This window comes from Ursus arctos, unplaced genomic scaffold (genome assembly GCF_023065955.2).
Source record: "Ursus arctos isolate Adak ecotype North America unplaced genomic scaffold, UrsArc2.0 scaffold_2, whole genome shotgun sequence".
Taxonomy (NCBI): Eukaryota; Metazoa; Chordata; class Mammalia; order Carnivora; family Ursidae; genus Ursus; species Ursus arctos.
Genome location: NW_026622874.1, coordinates 9,906,722 through 9,931,580, shown reverse-complemented (window position 1 = coordinate 9,931,580; position 24,859 = coordinate 9,906,722). Strand labels below are relative to the sequence as shown.

The 24,859-nt window shown below is 48.7% G+C and overlaps 1 protein-coding gene across 5 annotated transcripts in view; it reads left to right on the top strand.

Moving 5' to 3' along the window:
* The window catches only part of GPR161 (G protein-coupled receptor 161), a 49,708-nt gene that overhangs the window by 6,678 nt on the left and 18,171 nt on the right, over positions 1–24,859 (top strand). For 3 of the 5 annotated variants that reach the window (XM_026509436.4, XM_026509437.4, XM_057315425.1), the window contains exon 3: positions 23,589–24,006. In XM_026509436.4, coding sequence (XP_026365221.1) covers positions 23,589–24,006 — 418 coding nt within the window. Of the gene's footprint in view, positions 1–19,171; positions 19,266–20,786; positions 21,235–23,588; positions 24,007–24,859 lie in introns of those variants that run through there. The other 2 variants (XM_057315426.1, XM_048225344.2) reach the window with 2 other exon arrangements.

The following is a 24,859-nucleotide window of genomic DNA, read 5'->3' as shown; positions in this document are numbered from 1 at the left end:
ACACAAGCAGGGGGAGTGGGAGAGGAAGAAGCAGGCTCACAGCAGAAGAGCCTGATGTGGGGCTCGATCCCATAACACCGGGATCACGCCCTGAGCCGAAGGCAGACGCCTAACCGCTGTGCCACCCAGGCGCCCCAATTTTTCCAGTTTTTGTGTATTCATCTAGAGATCGTCTGTGCATCTGTAGGCAAATAAAATGTGTCTTCTGTTTTTTCCCTCTAAAAAATAAATATGGTAGCATACCATTCCGCTACCCTACTCTGCTTATGGAGTTTTAAAAAATTAACCTACATCTTAGAGACCATTCCCTATCAAAGTTCTGTGCATTTTAGGTTCTCCCAAGTGTACGCTTAAAAGAAAAGAAAAGAAAAGGTTAACCAATTTACACTCCTTCAAATTGCCCCATGAAATCCTTTTCCAATTTTTCTGTCGAATTGTTTGTGATTTCATCAATTCTTGAGGCTCTTTCTAAGTTCTGGACTTTAATTCTTTCCTTGTTAATAAATCAGATATCTTGCCTATTATGTTTTCTCCCCCAGCTTTGCTTACTGTGTTGTACAGAAGTGATGACTTTTTCCGTGGCTGAATCTATCCCTTTGCTGTGGGCCTCAAGTTTTCTATCTTGCTTAGGAAGCCGTCTCCTGTCTCAACATTAACTGTTCTTATAGTTTCTCTTTCCTCTCCATTCTTTGCTTTTCTTCATTTAAAAATATTTTACATTATTGGGACGCCTGGGTGGCTCAGTCAGTTCAGTATCTGCCTTTGGCTCAGGTCATGATCCTGGGGTCCTGGAATCGAGTCCAGCATCAGGCTCTTGCCCAGCAAGGAGTCTGCTTCTCCCTCTGTCTGCTACTCTACCTTCTTGTGCTCCCCCCCCCAATAAACACATAAAATCTTTTTTAAAAAAAAAGATTTTATGTATTTATTTGAGAGAGAGAGAGAGAATGAGAGAGGGCATGAGATGAGAGAGGGTCAGAGGGAGAAGCAGACTCCCTGCCAAGCAGGGAGTCTGATGCTGGACTTGAACCTAGGACCCCGGGATCATGACCTGAGCCGAAGGCAGACGCTTCACCAGCTGAGCCACCCAGGTGCCCCAAATAAATAAATAAAAGCTTACAAAAAATATTTTACATTACTGTTTCTTTTCTTCTGCCTTTTTGCAGGTTCTCTGCTCTCTGACAATGGGGAGGTCAGGGTTTGAATTTGTCTGTGAGCCTCATTCGTCAATGTGGGATCTCTGTTTTCTTTCGTTTTTAGAGGGACTTTTTTTCAAGTCTTAAGGATGAGCTCTCCCCTGGGTGGGAGAAGAGGGAGAACGGGCGTTCTCAGTGGACGCGTTGCTGTGCCAAGTCACGGACCCGGAGAAGAGCCCTGGGTATTTGGAGGGCCCCAGCGGAGGGGGCTCCCATTGAGCACGTCGTGCAGGTGGCTGGGCCTGGAAGGGCATGACCAGGCTGGTTAGGAGTCGATCGGTCCAGCACTGCTGGGGAGGGGTGGGGGAGACCAGAGAAGATGAGATAGAAATACCTGCTAGTCCTCGAGGAGAAAGATGGGGAGGCTGCGAGCCGGGGTAACGGCAGTGACCGTGGTTGCTTTACATATAGCATCTCATTGAAACAAGCAAGTCCCTATGAAAACCCAAGGCTCAGATATGTTCACTCGTCTCCCCAAGGACACACACTCAGAAAATGGCAGTTGGGGTTTAGCCCCATCAGGATTACCTGGCAGGAGTGCTCTCTGAGGTCCCGGGTTTCTGTCTTGAGTGATTTGGGTGGGCGGTGATGTTTTTCCTAGGGTAGTGGAAAACACGAAGACTAGCATATTGCGATGGTAGAAGCACTGACGACGACTTTCATTTTGCACACGTTCAGCCGAGGTGCCTGGCTGGGACAGATGGGAGACGACATCTCCCGGGTGGGCGGATGTGAATCTGGAGCTCCGAAGAGTTGTTCAGGATGTGGATGGAGATTTCGGAGTCATCACGGTTTAAGTGGGTACAGAGAGAGCGCACAGAGAGAGGCGCTAGGTATCAAATGGGACCCTTCCTTTTACAAGGGATAGAGAATCCAGTTCACATGGGCTGAAGCTGAAAGGAAAGCTGTTGATTGGCTCACACCACTAAAAAGCTCAGGAGTGTGTCGGGCTTCAGGCGGGGGTTCCGGGTTCAAATGATTTTATCAGGACTCGTTTTCTTAGCTGCCCTTGTCTCGGGCTCTCCCCTCGAGATGGCTAGGGGATGCTGCAGGTTCAAATGCAGGGGGAGAGGGGAGCTGTCTTCCCCCAGCTACACCAGCAGCAGGACTTCACGTCTCGTGAACTGAGTCAGAGGGAGTTGGAATGTGCTGGCTGGTGAGGCATGAATCCTGTGTCCCATCCAGGAAGGCACCTGGACTCCAGGTCTGGAAAGGGTGACTCTCCAGAGGAAGCGGGGGGACAACTCCCAGAGCACGGGGAGGTGGAGGAGGGAAACGCTTTGCTTTCCCCTGCAGATGGGAGAGGAAGAAGCGTTGGGCAGGGGGCCCCGCGGGAAGCCGCAGCACTGACAGGGCCGGAGAGCCCAGGTAAGCCGACTGGCAAGGACTGGAAGGAGGGAGAGGCAGGGGAGAGCAGCAGTGGGGAAGCCAAGGGGAGAGGGGGGCTCAGAAGAGAATGAATTAGTCAAGGGCTTCGGGTGCTGCGGGGAGCTCAAGGAAGGGCGCATTGGATTTGGTGTGGATGTCCTCGCTCGAAGCAGACACTCACTTATTTTACACTCGGTGGGACCGCCTTCTAGAGGCTCACCTTCCTACCCCGCCAGTCCTGGGGATGGCCAGGCAGGGCGGAGGTGTAGGGAGGGCAGGCAGGACATTGGGCTCTACCAATAGTTCCGTGTGTGGCCGAGCCTCTCAGATCTTTGGGCTTCGGTTTCATGGTCTGTGAGATAACTCGGCTACGCTGAGCTGCTCCTGTGGCCTCACGAGCTCTGAAATGTGGGAGAGTGATGAATTGGACCGCTTCAGCCTACCTCGTGACCCCAAGCCTGGTCCAAGCCTTCACCTGTCACTTGGGCTACAGCAGCCACCTCCTAACTCGTGTCCCTGCCTCTGCGCTCCCCCTACGTCCCTTCTCGACCCAGTAGCAGAATGACCCTTTTAAAACATGTCAGCCGCATGGCTCCAGGGGCCTCTGTCACACATGAGTTCTTAGCCACACTCCTCCCCGTGGTCCTGGTGCCCTCGTAAAGTCATCTCCCCTCACTCTAGGTGGTCTCTGGTTCCCCTTTCTTCCACTTCTCCCCAGCGTTCTCACCATTCTGCCTCAGGACCTTTGCACAGGCTCTTCCCTTGGCCTGAAATTCCTTGGCATTCTTTTCTGCTCTGATCAGATGTTACCTGGGAAAGACTTTCTGACTACCCACTCCATCCACCTACCCACTCCTCCTTTTACCTTGGTTTATCTTTCTTCATGGCATCTACCACTATCTGGAATTATTTTGTAAAATCACTGTCTATTTATTTACTGTGTGTGTCCTATCCCCCATGACTGTGAGCTCCAAGAGAGGAGAGATTTTGGTACCTCGTTCAGTGCTGTGTCCCAGTGGCTTGGCACAGAGTAGGTATTCAGGAAGCCTTTTTAGGGGCTTGGGTGAGGGATGGGAAGGGGGAAGCTCGGAGTATCCAGGAACCAGTGGCAGTGTGGTAAGTGTAGGAGGGGACTTCCATTATTCCTCAGGGCTTTCTATGACAGCATCCGTCTCAGATACGGTCATCAGAAAAAAAAAGATTCAGAAGTGATATTACTTTAAAACATTGAAAAATAATATTCTCAGTTTTAGCAATATGAGTTTAATTCGTTCGCTGGGGTCTAGGAGGGTAATGAATAAACCAGATAATTCAGGGTAAAAACCAATCAACGTAATAACATTGTTTGTCTTGTGATAGAAGTAACCTTAGTCTTATTCCCAGCATAGTTTCCGTCTCTTCTTGTCTTCTTGGAGCGCGTGCGTGTGTGTGTGTGTGTGTGTTATGGAGGGTGTTGTCTCAATCTGCTTGTTTGGTACATACAGTAAAAAGTAGAACGAACTACAGCGCTCCCGCAGGACAGAATTTCCCAGACTCCGCACGACTGACATGTGGGCTGGATGATTTGTTGCGTGGGGCTGTCCTGGGCATCACGGGTGTTCAGCAGTGTCCTTGGCCTTATGTGCCAGTACTGTCCCCTGAGATGTGACCACTGAAAATGTCCCGAGGCATCTCCAGAGAATCCTCCCTGCGGTGGGAGGCTGGGCCGGGGGGCCGGGGGAGGCTGAAGCCCCTTTCCTTTGAGAGCCACTGACATAGAAAATTGGGGTAGGGATTGGGTTTGACAAGGACATTTTCAGACCTTCCCCAGCCGTCTGATACTGTGCACCTTAAAAAGGTGAGATCTGCTCCTTCAGGGTAGGGGTGCTGTGAATGGATCGTCAGCCTCATTGCGAGTTAGGGGTGTGTTTCCTTGTCTGCCGGTCGGCTGAGGGCCCGCCACCCCGACTAGGTGGGGGTGCCCACCTTGCTGGTCACTGAAGCGACTCACTTCTGGGCCGAGCCCTTTCCTGCCGTGACTGAGCAGTGAGGTTCTAGTCCTGAGTCCCCGGGCCCGTCCTGGAGTCCCCGACGTGTCCGTCTGTGGTCCCTTGCTGTGTGTTCTTTCTCTTCTGTGTCAAACACTGAAGTCGTCGAATGAAACCTCTTTGGCTTTCATCAAAATTGGAAGGGGAGAAGAAGAATGGAATGTTCTCTTCATGTCTTGAATATCTGAAACACTTTTTTGAGTTTATCCTCTGACAGCCACTCGACTCCCTGCTTTCGCACGCTCCCTTGAAAATTCCCTTTTTTCTGTTATGAAATTACTCTAGTTACTGTCAGCAGCGCACAGAGTTAGCACAATGTCATGGACTGTAGTCCCCGTGCGGGACATGACATCCCTCCATAACCAGAAGTTTGTGCCTCTTTGTCCCCTTCACCAGTTCCCGCCCCCACCCGGCCTGATGGCCAACAGTTCGTTTCCATGTCTGTGAGCCTGTTTCTGTTTTGTTTTTTAGATTCCTTGTAGAAGTGAAGTTTTGTGTTGTCTTTCTCCGACTTACTTCATGTAACATGAGACCCTCTAGGTCCATCCGTGTTGTCCCAGATGGCAAGATTTCATTGCTCTGTGTGGCTGAGGAAAATTCCACTGTGTGTGTATACCACATCTTCTTTCCATTCATCTATGGATGGGCCCTTGGGTTGTTTCCGTATCTTGGCTCTTGTAAATAATGCTGCAGGGAACGTAGGGGCGCATAGTTTTCTTTGAATTGATGTTTTCATTTTCTTCATACACATTCCCCAAAGCGGAATTGCTGGGTCGTGTAGTAGCAGTAGTAGTTGTACTATTTTTATTTTTTTGAGGAACCTCCGTACCGTTTCCCATGATGGCTGCTCCAGCTTGCATTCCCAACAACAGTGCTCAAGGGTTTATCTTGCTCCACATCCTCTCCAACACTTGTTATTTTGTCTTTTTTTTTTTAAGATTTTATTTATTCATTTGAGAAAGAGGAGAGAGAGAGAGCACAAGCAGAGGGGAGAGGGGGAAGCAGGCTCTCTGCTCAGCAGGGAGCCCGACGTAGGACTCCATCCCAGGACCCCGAGATCATGACCCCAGCCGAAGGCGGACGCTTAACTGACTGAGCCACCCAGGCGTCCCTGTTTTTGTTTTTTTGATACTAGCCAACGTGACAAGCGTGAGGTGCTATCTCACTGCAGTTTTGATTTGCGTTTCTCTGACAGGAAGTGATGATGAGCCTACTTTCATGTGCCTGTTGGCCAGCTGCTTGTCGTCTTCAGAGAAATGTCTATTCAAGGCCTTGCCCATTCTTTAATCAGCTTGTTTTTTTGATTTTAAGTTGTGTTTATGTATTTTGGATATTAACCCCTTAATGATTTGCACTTACCTTTTTTCATTCAGTAGGTTGCCTTTGTGTTTTGTTGGTGGTCTCCTCGGCTTTTGTGATGTATTCCCACGGTCTTAACTCTTGTTGCTCCTGCTTGATGCACCTGGTCTAGAAAGATGCTGCTTAGACCGGTGTGAAAGTGCCTGTGTTTTCTTTGAGGAGTTTTATGGTTTCAGTTCTTACGTTTATATCCTTAATCCCTTTTGAGTTAATTTTTGTGTACAGTGTCAGAAAGTGGTCCAGTTTATTCTTTCGCATGTTGCGGTCCTGTTTTCCCGGCATCATTTATTGAAGAGACTGCCTTTTCTCCACTATGTGTTCTTGTCTCCTTTGTCGTAGATTAATTGACCATATAGGTGAGGATTTATTTCTGGCCTCTCTATTCTATTTTTAGAGAGCAAGAGTGGGGGGAGGGGGAAGGGAGAGGGGGAGAGAGAGTCTTAAGCAGACTTCATGCCCAGCATGGAGCCCGACGCAAGGCTCGATCTCACAGCCCTGAGGTCATGACCTGAGCTGAAACAGAGAGTTGGACATTTGACTGACTGAGCCATCCAGGTGCCCCTGAGCTCTCTATTCTGTTCCACTCATCTGTGTGGTCTGTTTTCATACCAGTACCATACTGTTTTGACTACTGTACTTTGTGGTATAGTTTGAAATCAGGGAGGCTGATGCCTTCAGTTTTCTTCCTTCTCAAGATTCCTTTGGCTATTTGGGATCTTTTATAGTCCCATACAAATTTGAGGACTCTTTGTTCTAGTTCTGTGAAAAATGAAAAAAAATTTTTCGGTAGTATTTTGATGGGGAATCCGTGCATTGCTTGAGGTGGTATGGACATTTTAACAGTTCTTCCAGTCCATGAACATGGTACATCTCTATGTTTATTTGTGTCATCTGAAGATGTTTCTTTCATCAGTGTTTTATAGTTTTCAGAGTACAGGTCTTTCACCTCCTTGATTAAATTTATTCCTAGGTATCTTATTTTTTTTGATGCAATTAGAAATGGGATTGTTTTCTTAGTTCTCTTTTTTTTTAGAGAGAGAGATTGTGCAAGTGAGGTAGGGAGGAGGGGCAGAGGAAGAGGGCGAGAGAGAGTCCCAAGCAGGCTACACATCCAGTGTGGAGCTCAGTGTGGGGCTCAGTCTCATGACCCTGATACCACAACCTGAGCCGAAATCAAGAGTTGGACATCTAACCAACTGAGCCATCCTGGCACCCCTTAATTTCTCTTTTTGATAGCTCATTATTTGTGTATAGAAATGCAACTGACTTCTGTATATTAATTTTGTATCCTGGGACTTCACTGAATTCATTCATTAGTTCTTTTTTTTTTTTTTTTTTTTTTGACAGAGAGAGAGAGTACATGCACACAAGCAAGGGGAGCAGCAGGCAGAGGGAGAAGCAGGCTCCCCACTGGACAGGGATCCCGATGTGGGGCTCGATCCTAGGACCTGGGATCTTGACCTGAGCTGAAGGCAGACTGAGACACCAGGCGCCCCCAGTTTTACTTTTTCCTTTGCAACCTGCCTGCCTTTTATTTCTTTTTATTGTTTAGCTGCTACGGCTAGGTCATATATTCCTCTTGACAATCACATAAAGTAGGTTAATTTCACTCTCTCTTTCCTCGTGGAGAATTTGAAGCTCAGAGAGGTTAGGAGACACGCACAGGTCATATGACATTCAAACCTAGGTTTGGTCAAGATTCCCAAAACCGTTTTTTATATTGAATATCAGATTGACATAGATATTAGAGAGTAGGGGGCACATAAAATATTTTCTCCCACATGCAAAGTGGTGTTGGGAATTCAGAGGGGAAACTAAGGAAGGATTAGTAAGTTTCCCGGAGGAGTAAGTATCCTCACCTCAAATAAAAACTGGTGCTGAGACAAGCATGTCTGACAGAATAACTAAAATGTAAAGGGAAAACTTTAGATAGTAAGAGGTAGTAAGGGTCACTGTAAGGGTGGAATGTTCCAGAAAGTTTTCTTCAGAATTTTGCTGTTCAGGTGGACCTTGAGCTAGATGTTATTCACAGAAGGGGCAATGAGAAGGTCAGGGGCCTGGGATAGCTTACGGTCATGATCTCGAAGCTTTCCCAGGCTGTGTGGATCCACTCCCCTTTTAATATCACTTCAGCTGGAGAAAGCGCTTAATGACAAAAAGTGGCTTTGAATCAAGAACCATGTGAAAAATGAATTTTTATTTTAATGACCACAATACCATCTACAGACACTTGAAGAATAGTAATTCACATATGTGCAAGGCATCATTTCTTTGGTCTACAGACAGGTAACTGCCACCCGCAGTGTGGGAATGCGTGACTTCGGGGATGTGTGAGAGGAGAGCCTATAGAGAAAATAGAAAAAAGGGAATCAAGGCAGCCAAGGGCCAGGAACACTCTGCCTTGTTACGCAGGCTGTGCAGATATCGTCTGCAGATGTGCTCGTGGTCTCTTCGAGAAGTTCACATTTTTTAGGCTTGGCCTTGTGGAAAATCGTAATGTTAGACCATCAGTATATGCACCTATGTATCCCGTCTTCTGGTGGTATGAAATCTAGTGGGACGCTGCGATTTTGCTTTTAGACTCAACACTTTCTCCCTTACTACTTAGAAAATACTAAAATTAGAGCTCAGAGCTGTTTCAGGGGTCCCTGTTTCTCCAGAATATGCCACAGTTCCTATGTCACTTACATGGCGGAGCGTTGAGAGGTAGAAAGTCAACCCTTCCCAAAGGCACAGGAGGAAATGACCTTTATATGACCGAGGCCATCCTTGGAGACCTTTGCGCGGACGCGCTCCCTTGCTTTACACAGACCTTTAATAAGCTCCACGAGGCAAACTATAGATAAGAGTACTTTGTATAGGGGAAAGGGGAAGCTGAAAGTTGAAAAAGATGGCAGAGAAAGTGTAAGAAGGAAATAAAGGCACATTTGGCGTGAAAGGATATACTTTCACCCTTATTCTACTGGAGGGAATCCCTGTCTGCGGCCCTGCGGTGCCGGCTCGTGGTGGAAATCTGCTCGCGCAGTGACAGTGGGTGAGCACAGCGGTCTTCCCTGAGCTCCCAGAAGAAAGCAGGTGCGTTAGAATTCAGCTCTAAGGCCTTCCCCAAGTCAGAATTCCATTTATCTTGGTACTTAATGACCTTGAATCATTGTGAAAATCATTGTGTTTGTATAAAATATAGAGAAATGTGTGATAGATTTTCATAATTTTGTTTAAGGCTTAAAATAAAGAGTTTTGATATTTTAAGGTGGAAAAACCCCACCAATTCATAAAACTCAGCTATCCAGAATGAGGCATTCCCAAGGATGAGCTCGGGTTTTAGTACAGTTTGGAAGACAAGTACTGGAGGCCCTCTCTTCCTCATGAGTAGTCTTTGATTCTGTAGGTATCGTGGGAAAGGGTGAGCGAGTTAGGCTCAGTGTGGGGCCGAGGGGAAGGGGACTGGGTAGATGGGAGAGGAGGATGGATAGATGAACGAAGACCCCTAGCACCAGTTTTTACCAGCAGTGGGATTGCACACAGCCTGCGTGCCCAGCACGCTTCGCCTTCCTCTCTTCGCACCTTTGCCCTATGTATCAAGTTAGCGTTGCTGTGCGTAGCACAGAAAGGAAACTGTACGACAAGGACTTAACCAGAAAGGGGTTGACTAGCGTGGCTGGGCACAGCGGCTCCACAGTTCGCCGTGTGGTTTGGGCTTTAGTCTTCCTGCTCGGATTGCGTGGGACTTTCAGCTACCTGGCCAAAAGGTGGCTGCCTCACTTGGAAGCTTGGGTTTGAGTTCCAGCAGGAGAGAGGGGAAAGGAAGAAGGGCAGAAGCTGTAGCTGAGTCCATCCCCTTTCATCAGGAAACGGATAGCTTGCACCACGTCGTGGACTTCTGTCGACTGGCACTGGGTCTGACGGCCGCCCAAGCTCTGTACGGTGAGTCTGGTTTTTGTAGGCAGACTTAGTGCTCCACGCCAAGCCAGAGATCTGCTGAGAGGGGAGAGGGGATAACAACAGGGTGATGGATAGCATCTGCTGCCCCTGCAGAGCAGGAACCACCTAGTGTGCCAGGATGACCAGGGTCCCATGGGTCATTCATATATTTAATTATTTATCACACATATTGGGTACCTCTTATTTGTCAGTCACTGTTCTAGGTGCTGGTGAAGAAATCTGCAGAGCAGAATTCCTTGCGCTCATGAAGTGGACAGTCTTGCGGGAGAGAAAGGCATTCCTAAGATAAATAAGCATGCACATCTGCACTAAAGAGAAAAAGGAAGGGAAGTGTTGGAGAGGGGTATGAAAGGTACTGTGGGCTGGGAAGGCCTTGCCGAGAAAGGTGATTTAAGTTAAAACCTAAAGGAAGTGGAAGAGCAACCTCAAAAGATATCTGCGGTCAGGGCATTCCAGGTATAGGACAGCAAGTGCAAAGGCCCTGAGGTGGATGCGTGCTTGATGTATCTGTGAAACTGTGAGGAAGCCAGTGTGGTTGGAGTGGGTGTAAAAAGCAATTTTTATTACGAGGTTGGAGCAGTCATGGAGAGCCAGATCATGTGGGAAACTGCAGGGCTTCTTTGGAGGGATATGGGACTCCTTTTGCAGGTTATGAGTAAAGCAGTGACTTGTTCATTCATTTTGACCTCTGTTTGAACTGGCTCATTCCAGTTGCTGTGTTGAGAACGGGGGCAGTGGCCGATGCAGGTAGGCTAGTGAGGAAGGTATTTTAATAATCCAGAGAAGCTTCGACGTAGCCAGGACCAGAGTGATGGTAATAGAGATAGTTAAACATAGTCGCATTCTAGAAACATGTCAAGATTTGCTGATGAACCAGATAGGAGGTGTGAGAGAGTGAGGAGTCAGGAGTGACTCCCGAGTTTTGGGTCTGAGCACCTGGGAGGATGGGGGAACCATAACGTGAGATGAAGAAGAATGTGGAAAGGGCAGGTCTGAGAGAGCTGAAGTCTGGTTGCGAACATGCTAGGCTTGCCACGCTTCTGACATCCGACTGGAGAGGGTGAGTAGCCGCTTGGGTGTATGAGTTGGGAACTCTGGGAAGTGGCTTTGGCTTCTCTCTGCCTGAGCCGGGGATCCTGACCAGGCCCTTCCGCCACACCCACGTCTGGCAGCCTCGGCAGGTAACTTGGAACAGCCTGGGGCCGTTCTGACCTGGCCTGACCCAGCCTTGCCTTTGGGAACTGCTGGGATCCCAGTTCCAGGCCGGATGGCCACGGGCCCGTGTGGTGGAGGCTTTCCCAAGCCTGCCCTGGAAACGCTGGCGTTCCTGCCCTTCTTCCACCCAGGGGAGTCCTGTGGTTCAGGCTGGGGTGTCCGGCGGCCTGGCAAAGGAGAGCTCGCTGCCTGGTGTGCAGCTGGAAGGGTAATCTCTATAGTAAGAGAGTCTGGCTCAACCCTCAGGTTGCTAACACGTCCCCAGACAGCTGTGGGCAGACCACGCTGCTTGCCCTGCCTTTCCCTAAAGCGCTTTGCCCTTGGGACTTAGGACTCTCCCCTGGTGAGTTGTCTTCATCGTGACAGCAGCCGGTTGTGGACTTTCCGGGAGGCTGAAATAGCCCGGCCCCGCCCGTGTTGACCGGGAAACCCCAGGGGGATGCTGGCAGCCTTCGGGGCTGCGGATGGCAGCCTGGGAGAGAGGCCAGGGGCCCTTTGAAAAAATTCAGCTGACAGCCCATGGCTCCAAGTCCAGCTTGGCTCAGTACGGAGTGTTCCTCACATTCTCCGACATGCACAACGACAACTGCAGCAGAGAAGTTTGGGGAACAGAGAGTTGAGTTTTGTTTGACCAAGTCCTCCAGGGAGGGTGCAGAGTGACACCTGGTTTCACTTAGTGTGCACAGCCTGGGAGACCGTCCCGGACGGATGAGGAGCTGGTGAGGAATCATCCCGGCCAGCCCCAGCTCCCTCTGCCGGGGCGGGGAACTTACTCTGGATGCCAGAGGGGCTCTTCCTCAGCAGTGGGGGACGAGAGCTACTGCCTGCACTTGCTGACTCTCCAGACCCTGTGGGGAGAGGACTTAAAGAGAAGGAACCCTGATAAATATGCTTTTCAGCTTTTTTTTACATTGTATTTAACACGAAACATGCCATCTTCACTGTTAAGTGCACGAATCAGCGGTATCGACTCCATTCACGTTGTGCCACCATTCCCACCGTCCATCTCCAGAACTCTCCTCATCTGGTGAAACTAAACCCAGTAACCAAGCCCCCTGCCTCCCACCCTCAGCTCCTGGCATCCGCCGTTCTATCTCTAGAATTCTGACTACTCAGGGCACCTTGCGTGAGTGGAATCATCCGGTATTTGTCATTCTGTGACTGGCTTATTCTACTCAGCATGGTGTCCTCCCGTTCATCCGTGTTGGAGCCTGAGTCGGAGCTTCCTTTCGAAAGCTGAACACTGCTCCATCCTGTGGGCATACCGGATGTTGCATATTATCCGTTCATCACTCAGTGGACACTTGCGTTGCTCCCACACTCCCATCCACTTAGTGTGGATGCTGCTGCTAGGAACGTGGGTGTACAAATATCTCTTCGAGACCTTGCTTTTCATTATTTCGGGTTTATAACCACAAGTGGAACTGCTCAGTTGTATGGTAATTCAATATTTAATGTTTTGAGACACCTTCATGCTGTTTTCCACAGCGATTTTATCAGTACATTCCCACCAGCAGTGCAGAAGGGCTCCAATTTCTCCACATCCTCACCAACACTGGTTGTTTTCTGTGTTTTGGTTTTTGTTTGTTTTTCTTATAGTAGCCATTCTGATGAGTACGAGATATCTCCTTGTAGTTCTATTTGCTTTTCCTAATGCTCAGTGATGTTGAGCATCTTTTCCTGTACCTGCTGGCCATTTACATCTCTTTTGGACACAGGTTTTTTTTTTAGGTTAGTCTTGAATTGTAGGAGTTCTTAATATATTCTTAATAGTAATCCGTAATCAGATATGAGATTTGCAAACATTTTCTCCCATTCCGTGGGTTGCCTTTTTATTCTGTGGATAGTACCTTTGAATGTACAGATTTTTTAAATCTTCATGAAGTCCAGTTTGTCAATTTTTTTCATTTTTTTTTTGCCTGTGCCCTTGGTGTCCTATCCAAGAAATCATTGCCAGATTCCGTGTCATGACTTGGTATATTTTTTGTTTGTTCTTTAGGCTCTAGTCTCCCTGCTCTCCCATTCATTTGTTTCTTCCACTCTTTCAATGAAGTCGTTAGACCAATAGATCAGTAACATATTTTAGACTTAATACATCTTCATTCAGCCATTCCGCAGACAGGGAGAGGATTCCGAGTGGAGGATGGGCAAGAGTAAAAGCAAATCAGAAATGGAAGCACGTAGCACAGCAGCCGAAGCAGAGGGCCCGCGAAAGGGTTGGCGGGTGAGAAATTGGAAGGTAGGTGAGGCCACGCCATGTTGAGTCTTCCCTGGTGAATGGATGGATTGAAGACAGACGGTAGCTTAATGGCCATTGGACCAAGTGGTAGAGCTGCTACTCACTGTTCTCTCAAACTAGGCACTTACCATTTCTGAGCCTCAGTTTCCCCATTTAACTTATTTAACCAACACTTGTGTGGTTCCAAACACTATTCTAAGCACTGTACAAATATTAACTCATTGACTTCTCCCACCAACCCTATGAGGCAGGTGCCTGAGCAGGAATATTGTCCCCATTTTACAGAAGGGGAAGCTCCTGCCCAGAGAGTGTAGGGAACACGTCAAGGTCGCAGAGCCAGTAAGTGGTAGAGCTGGGATTTGAACCCAGGCCCTCTGGTTCCAGAATGCATGCTCTTAACCGTATGTTAGGCTGCCTCTCTGAAATGGGGAGAAGCGTTAATTCCTACCTCTAGAAGTTACCCAGATGATCTGATGAGATGATGCATGTCAGGACACGTATGTTGCACGGTGTTTTGCAAATACTGTTTATTATTAGTTAAAAATAATTAAGTAACACTCTGGAAATGGATGAGATTCTCAAGGGTGTAGGGAGAAAGGGAGGGGTCAGGGACCAAGCCTCGGGAAATGTCTATGCTGAGGAGAAGGGCTTCGTTTGGGGAGGACATCAGGCAGACTCACCGCTGACCCCTGTGGACAGGGTCACAGTCTGAGAAGAGCCCCGGCCTCCAGCCTTCTAGTCTCAACGGCAGGATGCTGTGAAGGGCAGTGAGGTACTCAAGTGGATATTGTCCAGGCGGAGGGGACCAAAACCAGGCCTCCCACTGGCACACCAGGAACTCCGTCGGGGACTTAAGGCAGTTTGCAGTTCTGACTGCAACTTCTTTTTCCTTCTGCGGTGCATTTTCCCAACAGACCAGAGCTCAGACCTGCTCTACATGTGAAGTGAGAGGCTTGGAACTAGGACATTCCTAGGTTTGTGGTGGCCTTGTGGGGGCAAGAGCAAAGTGCACCGCGCAAGGGGACAGACTCTGGGCTGGCCAGCTGGGCCTCTCTCTGGGGTTGCAGAGGCCAGCTTGCTGCATCTGCCGTCTTCGGGACAACTATCACATGAGTGCCTGGGAAGGATGTCAGGAGTCTGGGGACAGAGACCCAGGGATCCCGTGATCTCTCTCTGGCTCCCAACGAGTCATTCGGTCTGGTTTGTAGTGGGCGGGAGTGGGGGCTTACTGTCTGTCTCAGTTACCTTAGTGCAAAGCAAGGTAGTCATTAGAACCTTCTTCCCAACTCCACCCCTGCCCCTCCAGCCGGTGACTGATGTGTATAAAGCGCTTGCAGGGGCTGACGTGAAAAGCCCCTGAGAGAATTGCCAGAAGAGTGCTACAGTGACCTCACCAGGCTTGTGTGGAGTGTTCAGGGCTACCTCCTTGCCTGGGGGGTGGTTTATTTGAGTACCGTATGGGCCAGCCTGGCGTTTGGTTGGCATTTAATTTCTGTAGCGGAGGGCCTCTGGTGGTCCCAGCTTCCAGACTGCTCAAGGTCCTCATAGAGGTGGGCACCGCGGACGAGAAAGTGAACCATTCCTGCTCAGGTATATTTAAGAATGTCAGAGGAGAGCCTTATGCCCAAAGAAACTGGTTTTCTAGAGAAGACTTCAGGAGAGGACAGGTGTGTCCCGCCATGTCCAGCGGCCCCTGGTCTGAGAGCTGCCAAGAGAACTCCTTCCGACCAACACGGCCTCCAGCGCCCACGTGAGCCCGGGCTGCTGTCTGCAGGCTCTCGGGAGGACCCTTTGATGGCCTCGCTTCTGAGGGGCATGGGGGGGACGGGTGAGACCTCCTTTTCTTTGTAGTGGCTTGTGGACTGGGACATGGGTCTCCTGATCCCAGAGACTGCACTCTGGGGGTGAAAAGCTTTTCTGGGCTGTTGTATGAGGCGCCCACGGTACTAGTGTCCACGGGTCTGCGGCAAGAAGAAAAGGAGAAAGTTCTTAGAAGGAGGCTCGGGAAGGCAGAGCGGTGCCTAAGGAGTCGGCCTAACCTTGGAGAAGGGAAGGTGCCCGGGACTAATGTCCGAAAAAGTGGGGTCTTGACATTTGTAAGCAGACTGTGGCACCTGTGGGTATTAGTTGGGGTTCTCTAAGTTGCAAGCGACAGAAACCCAGCCTCGTTAGCCTCAGCGAAGGAGAACACGCACAGGCTCTTACACCCGAGAAGAGCAAGAAGATTCAGAGCGCCAAAGACAGCGGGCCGCTGCCCCCCCGGGGCCGGATCTGTCGGCCTGCCAACTTAGGGTAGTTAGTCTGTCTTCGATGAAAGTCAGAGTTCTCGGTAGACATGAGGTGACACTTTGAATCCCCAAATCTGCACAGTGAAGCAAGAGAGGTAGTCTGCCCTTACATTGTGGGGATGCAGATCAAGATTACTTCTAGAATTACTTCTTGGAAATTCCCGTGCAGACGGGTTGAGAAAACACAATAGACAACCTGTCTCAATATTCTACCACGTTGCCTTGTTTTTTTCACCCAAAATGATACCGATCACCAACTTGAATGTCACGATTTGAACGACTTGAAGCCGGTGCCAGCGGTCTAACCCAGCAGACGTTCACTGTCTCTGCAAATAGCCGGGAGCGCCGAGGCAGCTCCGAAACAGGCAGGGGGAGGGAACGACGGGAAGCCTTCCCTAGTGACCTGTCAGGAGTAACTTCTGATACGTTTATTAAAACCTCAGACGGGGCGCCTGGGTGGCTCAGTTGGTTAACCGTCCGACTCTTGTTTTTGGCTCAGGTCATGATCTCAGGGTCGTGAGATCGAGGCCTGCATTGGGCTCCACACTCAGTGGGGAGTCTGCTTGAGATTCTTTCTCTCCCTCTCCCTCTGCCCCCCAGTTCCCTGCGTGCACTCTCTCTCTCAAGTAAATAAGTTAATTAAAAAAAAAACAAACCCACCTGAGCCAGGGGACACTCGTGTTGCTTCTCAGAGCCGCAGCACAGGGCAGGACGCAGCGAGTGTGGGAGTCCTGAACCGCCCCTGGGTCTGGCGGCAGACCCGGCCCGCAGGTGGTCATGTGAGTCACGCGTGAATGTGCTCCCAGGCAATGGGCCCTGGCTTGTCAGGCCCGGGGAAGCCGGCTGCCTGCCAGGACGCCTTTGCTGCCTCGGGCCATCTGAGCCTTCTCTCTTGTTCTTGAAAGGTGCACCCCTGGGAGATTTGCTGGGGCTTGTGCCTCCCCGCTGCCGGCCTCCTGGCAGAGGCCGGGATTTTGGATTTCCCTGGCGGGCGGCTTTTTGGCCCCCACACCTGCTCTGCCTCCTGGGAAAGGTTGGACCAGAGGACCTCAGGCTCGGCAGGCAGCCCCGGGGTCTCTGTCCCCCGGCTCACGAGCGTGCCTGCTGTAGGGCCACCGCAGAGTGACACGCACGAGTAGTGCTTTCTTAAGTTTTCCCCCTGTCTTTTGTTTGTTGTTTTGTTTTGTTTTTTGTTTGTTTTTTTTTAAAGATTATTTATTTGAGAGAGAGAGAGAGCATGAGCGGGTGGGGGGTGTGGGAAGCAGGCTTCCCGCCGAGCAAGGAGTCCGATGCGGGGCTCGATCCCAGGACCCCTGGGTCGGCTGAAGGCAGATGCTTAACCGACTGAGCCACCCAGGCGCCCCCTTCCCTGTCTTTCGGATTGGAAGTGTTGCACCCTATTTTTAACTTTTTATTCTTTTACATTGTTAACTCTCATATCTGATATAACGACGACAGAATTTCACAAGCTCGTCATTCACCTACAAATAATTACTGAGTGTACCTACCACGTACAGGCACTTGTCCAGCTGTCCTGACCGAAGTTCCCGCCCTGAGTCCGTACTAACCGAGACGCTTTCTACTCTAACCACGCCTTTAAGAGCTTCCATTTTGCTTAATATTTTCATCTCACCCTGTTTTCAAGGCTCCCAAATTAGCTCTTTATAAAGTTTATGGTTGACGTTTAACTTTTTAAATTTAAATTTCATTTTTATGCAGTGGTTACTTAGATCTATCCGTATATTTGCTAGTTTCTCTTCTAACAGTTGATTCTTGCACCCTACTTATTTTGGGGATTTTGGGTTCCTTCATGAACTGTGTCTTTAAGAGGATCATTCAGTCAGTTTACAGTTAGCAAACATTCAGGTGTTTGGCCTCAGAATATATTGTGCTCTCTCTTGAACGATGTAAAAGAACGTTAGGGCAAGAGTTCTTTTCCTCAGCACTTGGAGGAGACCATTCCATGGTTTTCTGGCCTCTATTTTCTGTTTTCTTCAAAAGAAGAGTCTGCTGTTTATCCACTTTTTACTTCTTTATCAGAAATCTTGTTTTTACTGTTTTCTCTGTATCTTGTCATTTTTCATTGTAATGTGCCTTGATACAGACTTTTTCTTTTTTTTTTTTTTTAAGACTTTATTTGTCAGAGAGCGAGAGAGACAGTGCTCACACAAGCAAGGGGAGCAGCGGGCAGAGGGAGAAGCAGGCTCCCTGCTAAGCCAGGAGACTGATGGAGGACTCCATCCCGGGACCCTGGGATCATGACCTGGGCCTAAGGCAGATGCTTCACTGACTGAGCCACTCAGGTGTCCCAGACTTTTTCCAATTTACTCTTAGAACTCGATATGCCCTTTCATTCTGAGGACTCACGTGTTTCTTTAATTCTAGAAAATGTTCAGTCCTCCCTTTAAGAACGGCGTCAACCTTGATGGGGACAGTGTAGGTCCAGTCTAATGCAAGTTGTATGCTTTGGACTCAAGTAACAGAAACTCTCCTTGAAAATAGATCTAAAAATCGTTTTAAGAAATGTGTTTCACATAATGAGAAGCCAGGATGAAGTGACTTGAAGGTTTGTTAATTCAGCAGCCCAAGGATTGACCGTTCTTTGCTGTGCTCACCTCGCTGGCTGAGCACCTCTAAGGATCCCAAGATGGCTGCCACAGCTCTGTGCTTTCTTTCCATTAGTGCCCTCAGGAAAAGATTTTGCTTCCTAGTGTCTGTCTTCCTAGATCAGAGCAGCTTTCCCCAGATATCCCGGTTTCCACCCGCACCAACCCCAGACTTCTCCTGACTCCTTTGCCAGGATTGCAAGGAGAAGGGACACAGCGATTACTTGAGACCAACCAGCGTCCAGCTCCCAGAACTAGGGATAGGATCCACCTTCTCTGAGTCACTGGGAGCAGAATTACAGCAAAACAAAGTGAGAGGTCTGCCAGGAAGGAGAAGAACCAGAGTGGGCTGGGTAGGCAGCCAGCAGCATCTGCTACCCACATTCTCTTTAATCTCTTGCTGCCCTTCAGCTGAACTTATGCTGGATCTTGTCCTGTCCTTCACGAACCTTGGCTTTTCATATTTTCAGTTTCTCAATCTCTTTTATCGCATTTTGAGTAATTTCCTCAGAGCTGTCTTCCAGTTTACCATCTTTCTCTTTAGCCAAATCTGCTATTCCACATAACGATTGAGTTTTTAATTTTGACAACTACAATTTTAATCTCTAGATTTCTATTGGATTCTTTTTCATAGTTGCTTGCTCTTTTTTCGTGACGTCTTGTTCTGTCGTTATGGTTCTTACCCCTTTTCTTTTTAAAGCTTCCAGTAGTAGTTATTTTATAGTTTCATTCATCTTTTTCTATTAATTTAAGTTCTTGGAATGTCAGTTATGCTTTTTGTTTCGTTGACTCTCCCTCCCTGTGAATGCTGTGCACTCACTTTCATTGAGTGTTCTGTGAATGTGGAAATTCACTACAGAGCCATTTTATGTTTACTTTTTGTCAGCATTAATTTTTACATGAATTTATTACTTTGGATTTCTGCCCCACGCAGATGGATGGATTTGGTACCCACGTCAGCACGGCGCATGACTCAATGTTTGATTTCTCATGGAAGAAAGTGTTGCATGATCCACCCAGAGCCTCCGGTAAATGACCGTGTTTTTGACGCTTCCCTTTGCCAGTGGGAGGAGATTTCTACTCCCTTTGTCATGGCGGAGGCAGCCGTTCTGGAACCCACTGTTTCTGCAGGGTATTGGTTCCAGTTCTCTGCCTGTGCAGCTCAAAGTGCCCCTCCCGCATAAAAAACCTCAGCCCTCGGGTTCTTGAACTATGTCTAATTCTCTCTGGCCACAGGGGTGGGGTTATAGCTCTGGCTTTGAATTGTCTCTTGTTTCTGGTACCTATGGATTTCTCTTTCTTGGCTTTTCTTTTTCTTTTTTTTCTTTTTAAAGATTTTATTTATTTATTTATTTATTTATTTATTTATTTATTTATCGAGAGAGCGAGAGCCCAGGCAGGGGGAGCAGCAGGCAGAGAGAGAAGCAGGCTCCCCGTCGAGCAGGGACCCCAAGGTGGGGCTCGATGTGGGGCTCGATGTGGGACTCCGAAGGCAGATGCTAAACCGTCTGAGCCACCCAGGCGCCCCCCTTTTTTTCTTTTTAAAACCTTGGGTCATATTTAACGCAGCATTTCAGTGAATTTGGAGAGGGAAAGATGGTCACATCGGCTGAGTCTATCTTGCCAGGTATGATTCCCTTGGTAAGTGAAAAACACTTTGCTTTGCTTGAAGAATAAGGACTTCCTATTCGTTCTCTCATTTGCCTTTTATTCTAGAACTTCACTTTCTTAATCTTTCTGATTGCATTCCGGGGCTTTTCCTTGGACCCGATTCTGTATATTTGAGTAGGGCATTCACACTGATGCCTCCAGTAGCCAAACTAACACCACAGGGTCCTTCCTCTCCTTTCCCTGCTCTGTAATCTGTGCCTCCTTTCTCCATAAAGGCTCACTTGCTCTACACTCAAAATAGTTGTAAAATTACAACACCGTTAACAACATCAAGCCTACTAAGTAAACCACAGAATATATACCATTAATGATTCGCAGTCAAAATACTGTATTTTACTCTTTTTTTTTTTTTTAAAGATTTTATTTATTTATTCGACAGAGATAGAGACAGCCAGCGAGAGAGGGAACACAAGCAGGGGGAGTGGGAGAGGAAGAAGCAGGCTCACAGCAGGAGAGCCTGATGTGGGGCTCGATCCCATAACGCCGGGATCACGCCCTGAGCCGAAGGCAGACGCTCAACCGCTGTGCCACCCAGGCGCCCCAAAATACTGTATTTTAAAAGCTACTTGATATAACTTTTTGTTCCGTATGGTTATGTTATCAATTGAATACACACTTAGGCTTGTTTTTTTTTTATGTTTGCAAGGATTTTGTTTACCTTTTGCATCCATTTGTATTTAAAATTTTTTAGTATGTAAAATATTTACAAGGTTCAAAAATCAAAAGTGTAAAAAAAAAATAGAGAAATTTTACTTCCGTCACTATCTTAATTTCTCGTTATCTTCCCTGTTTTTCTTTTTGCATAAGTAAGCATGTATTTGTGCGTATTTATATGCAGATGGATTCTTATTTTCCCTTTCTCACATTTTTCCAATTTTTTGTTTTTTTACAACTAGTGACTTAATGAACGAGATAACTTTGTGCATCTGTGGTTTCGTAGCATGAACTTATATCTTCAGGCAGATCCTAGAAATAGAATTGCTGGGTCCAAGGGTCCATGCACGTGGGGCTTTGTTAGATATTGCCAAACCCCCCTCCACAGGGCTTTTCCCTTTTCACATTTGGAGCACGAGTGCGGCGGGCAGGAGAGAGAATGCCCGTTTCCCCACAGCCTCACCCACAGAGAGTGATGCCACGCTTGAGTGTGTAGTGGTGGGAAAGGGAAGAAATGGTATCTCATGTGGTTTTGTGGGCATTTCTCTTACTTTCATTGACATTGGGCATCTTTTCATATGTTTAAGTCCAGTTGGCGTATCCTGTGCTATGAACTGTTCACGACTTTTTGTGCCTGGTTTTATTGAGATGCGAATCGACCCATAACATCGTGTAAGTTTAAGGGGTGGTTGGACGGATGTGTATACTGTGAAATGACCACAATAAGGTTAGTTAACATCGATGTCCTCATATAGCTACATTTTTTTTCCGTTTATATATTTTTGTTCACTTTTCTGTTTTTTTCACCTTTTCTAATGTTTTGGAATTATTTATAAATTAGAATGATTAGTCCTTTCTCTGAGACATAAGTTGTGAATACTTTCTCCTGTTTTGTCATTTGTCTAATGACGCAAAGTCTGTTTTCTTTTCCACCATGTTCTCACTTGCGCAGTTAATAATATGCTCATGTAGGACCTTTATTTTGAGACACCAATTAATAATTTACTTATAAGAGTTTTTTTTAAAGATTTTATTTATTTGAGAGAAAGAGAGAGTAAGAGAGAGAGCACGAGCAGAGAGAGGGAGAGGGACAAGCAGACTCCCCTGCTGAGAAGGGAGCCCAGTGTGGGGCTGGAGCCCGATGTGGGGCTCGATCCCAGGACCCTGGGATCATGACCTGAGCCAAAGCGGACGCTTAACCGACTGAGCCACCCAGGCACCCCAGTAGTTTACTTATAAGAATTAACAAAATTCAGAACTCACAAAATAAAGACAAAACTCAGAAATAACCTTACAAAGACTCAGACAGGAAGGCACACCTAATAAAGTATATTCATCGCACAGAGCCGGAGTAACTAACATATTGCATTACTGAATAAAAATTCAGAATATTTCAGCAGCCTGGAAATATGGGCCAAAGTACACTAAATAAAATTTAGTAGAAATAATGTGTCGTATTTAGGCTTAAACATGTTAATGCCATAAGTTCTAGACTTGGGACATCTGCCTTCACAGAAATTCATATGTGTATAAGCTTTGGGTTTTAGCTGACCACGCAGTGAAGCCCAACAGGATAATACGGTTGCTGAAAGAAAATGCGTTCTTAGAGTGAATAGTGGGAGGAGATTGTCGTGATGATGGAGAAAATTGCCCCCTTGTGCTCAACACTTACCAGCCCACATCCGGAATGGTACATTCAGTTTTGGGGACCACAAATTAAGAAGGTCATAGTTGTCCGCGAACAAGTCCAAACCAGGGAGTCTGATTAATGAAGAGTCTGGAAGTCGTATCAGGACCTCGGGAGATTAAATCTGGAGAAGGGAAAGCAAGTCATTTGTGAAGCATTTAAAGGCTGTCAAGTGGAGGAGGGGTTAGGATTATTCGGTGCTGCTAAGGCTAGTGGGTCTCGGTCTGCGGTGAGGACCCCCAGCGGACAGGCTCACGCGAAAGGGCAGCCTTCTCACCAGCACTCGGGACTGCCCCTCAGCCCACCAGCTTCCTGTGGCCAAAGGTGTTTGGGTAGCGGTGGCAGGTCAACCGGGGGGGCGTGGGGAAGGCTCCGTGGCTGTGGGGGGGCAGTTTAGGCAGCAGGGTTCCTGTCATCTGGCTCGTGGAAGGAAAGCTTTCCTTCTTTCTGGTGTCTTCTGTTTGTTGGAAACGAGCAGGTGGGGGAAGTGTCTGTGGGATTCTTTGGGCTGGTTAAAGTAGATGAAATGTTTGGAGAAACGCGCCTCTGTAGGATTTAATGTTAAGATGTTAGCCTGCGGGGTTAGCCAAGATCCCGAGCCAGCGGCCGGGGAGCAGGGACTGCGCCTTGCCGGGAAGGGTGGGTGCCCGGGGGCCAAGACCTCCACCCGCGCCTGCACGGACCTATTAGTACTCAGTGCTCGGGTCCTTGCCGGCCTTCCGCACGGCCGGCGAGAGCGGGGATGATGCCTCACTGCGAATTGTACTCGTTGAAGCCCTGCTCGGGGACCTCAGAATAGTTCCTACGCTAAGCTTACTGTCGAATTTTACCGGCTACGCGCATCAGCTGGGGAAGCGATTAAAATGCAGATTCTGGTCCAGGAAGTCAGCCGTGTGCTTGAACTTCTCCAGCTCTGGGGCTCCAGGCGCGGCTGCCACCGCTGGTTCAGGGACTCCCCAGAGCAGCACAGCCCACCTGCCCCCTGCTTGTTTAAAATGCAGGTTCCTCGGCTGGGCCTCTGATCCCCGGCACCAGCGGGGCCCAGGAATCAGCTCCAGGTGCTTCCTCCGTACATCAAAGCTTTCCCGCCACTGGCCCCGGGGCACGCGAACGGGTTGGGTTAGACTGGAGGAACACCGCGTCCAAGGAGACACAGGGAGTCACACACAAAGCGGGTTGTAGAAAACAGGCCGCTTTCATGGAGCTTGAGGGGGGGAAGCCGGGCCAAGAGTCTCGGGACTGACGGGGGCCCTGGGGCGTCTGCGGCTCTTGCATCAAGTGCAGAGGATGGGATCTGACGAGTCTTTCCCCGTCCGCCGGTCTCCCCTTCTTTTTCCAGTCGTCCGGCATGCTCTGCCCACCGCACGCCGAGGCGCCCTGACCATGAGCCTCAACTCCTCCCTCGGCCACAGGAAGGAGCTGAGCAACCTCACGGACCAGGAGGGTGGCGAAGGGGGCGCCGTCATCACCGACTTCATCACCATCATCATCATCACCATTTTTGTCTGCCTGGGCAACCTGGTCATCGTGGTCACCTTGTACAAGAAGTCCTACCTCCTCACCCTCAGCAACAAGTTCGTCTTCAGCCTGACCCTGTCCAACCTCCTGCTGTCCGTGCTGGTCCTGCCCTTCGTGGCGACCAGCTCCATTCGGAGGGAATGGGTCTTCGGCGTGGTCTGGTGCAACTTCTCCGCCCTGCTGTACCTGCTGATCAGCTCGGCCAGCATGCTCACGCTCGGGGTCATCGCCGTCGACCGGTAAGCCCGCCCCGGACGATGGAGGAATTACGGAATAGCGGGCCGAGGGGGACCCTGAGAGATCGTCTGGTCCGGTGACTTCCACACCGTCTCAGTGCCCGGGGAGGATGTCAGGGGTTTCTGCTGGGGAGGGTGAGAAAGCAGAGTTCTGCCTTTTCCTCCATCCCCTCTTTCAACCAGAACACCTCTGATTTAATTGCAGTGAGTTTTATTTTTTAAAAGAGACGCCAATGCTTTAAAAAAAAAAAAGTTCTCGAAACCTCTAATGCACACTTTATAGAGGAGAAGCAGCAGCTGGGGAAAGTTGTGTCAGAGATATTAGGTCCAGAGTTTCCCAAGGGGCTGCCTGCTGTGTGGCAGGTGGGTGGGGCCCCCACACTCCTCATGCTTAGTAGGATTTGGCTGGTAGTCACTCCATTCAGCACGGCAAGGGTTCGACTTCCGAGGGAGAGAGTAAGTGGAGCTTGCAGGTTGGGGAGGAGGCCAGCAGTGGAGTCAGGGAAGACACAGGGGAGGCTAGCCAGGGTTCTTGTCCCTGGGGGACACGGCCCCTGGGCTCCCTCGGGACCATCCGCTGTTCAGCTGATGAGTGGTAGCCGGATGGTGCTTCCAGAACACAGGCCTCCGCTAGGCCCAAGGCCGGACGCTGTCGGCTCTCCGCGGCTGTGGGGAACGCAGAATGAAGGAAGCAATTGGTCGGAACTAATCCGTTGGCCTCTCTAAATATCTCTTTTTCTCCAACAATGAAAATGATACAGAAAAATGTAATGAATAAAATAAATATCCATAATCCCACCAATCAGAAGCAATCACTGTTTCAGGTTTAGTGTATTTGCCTCTAGTAAGGTTTGGT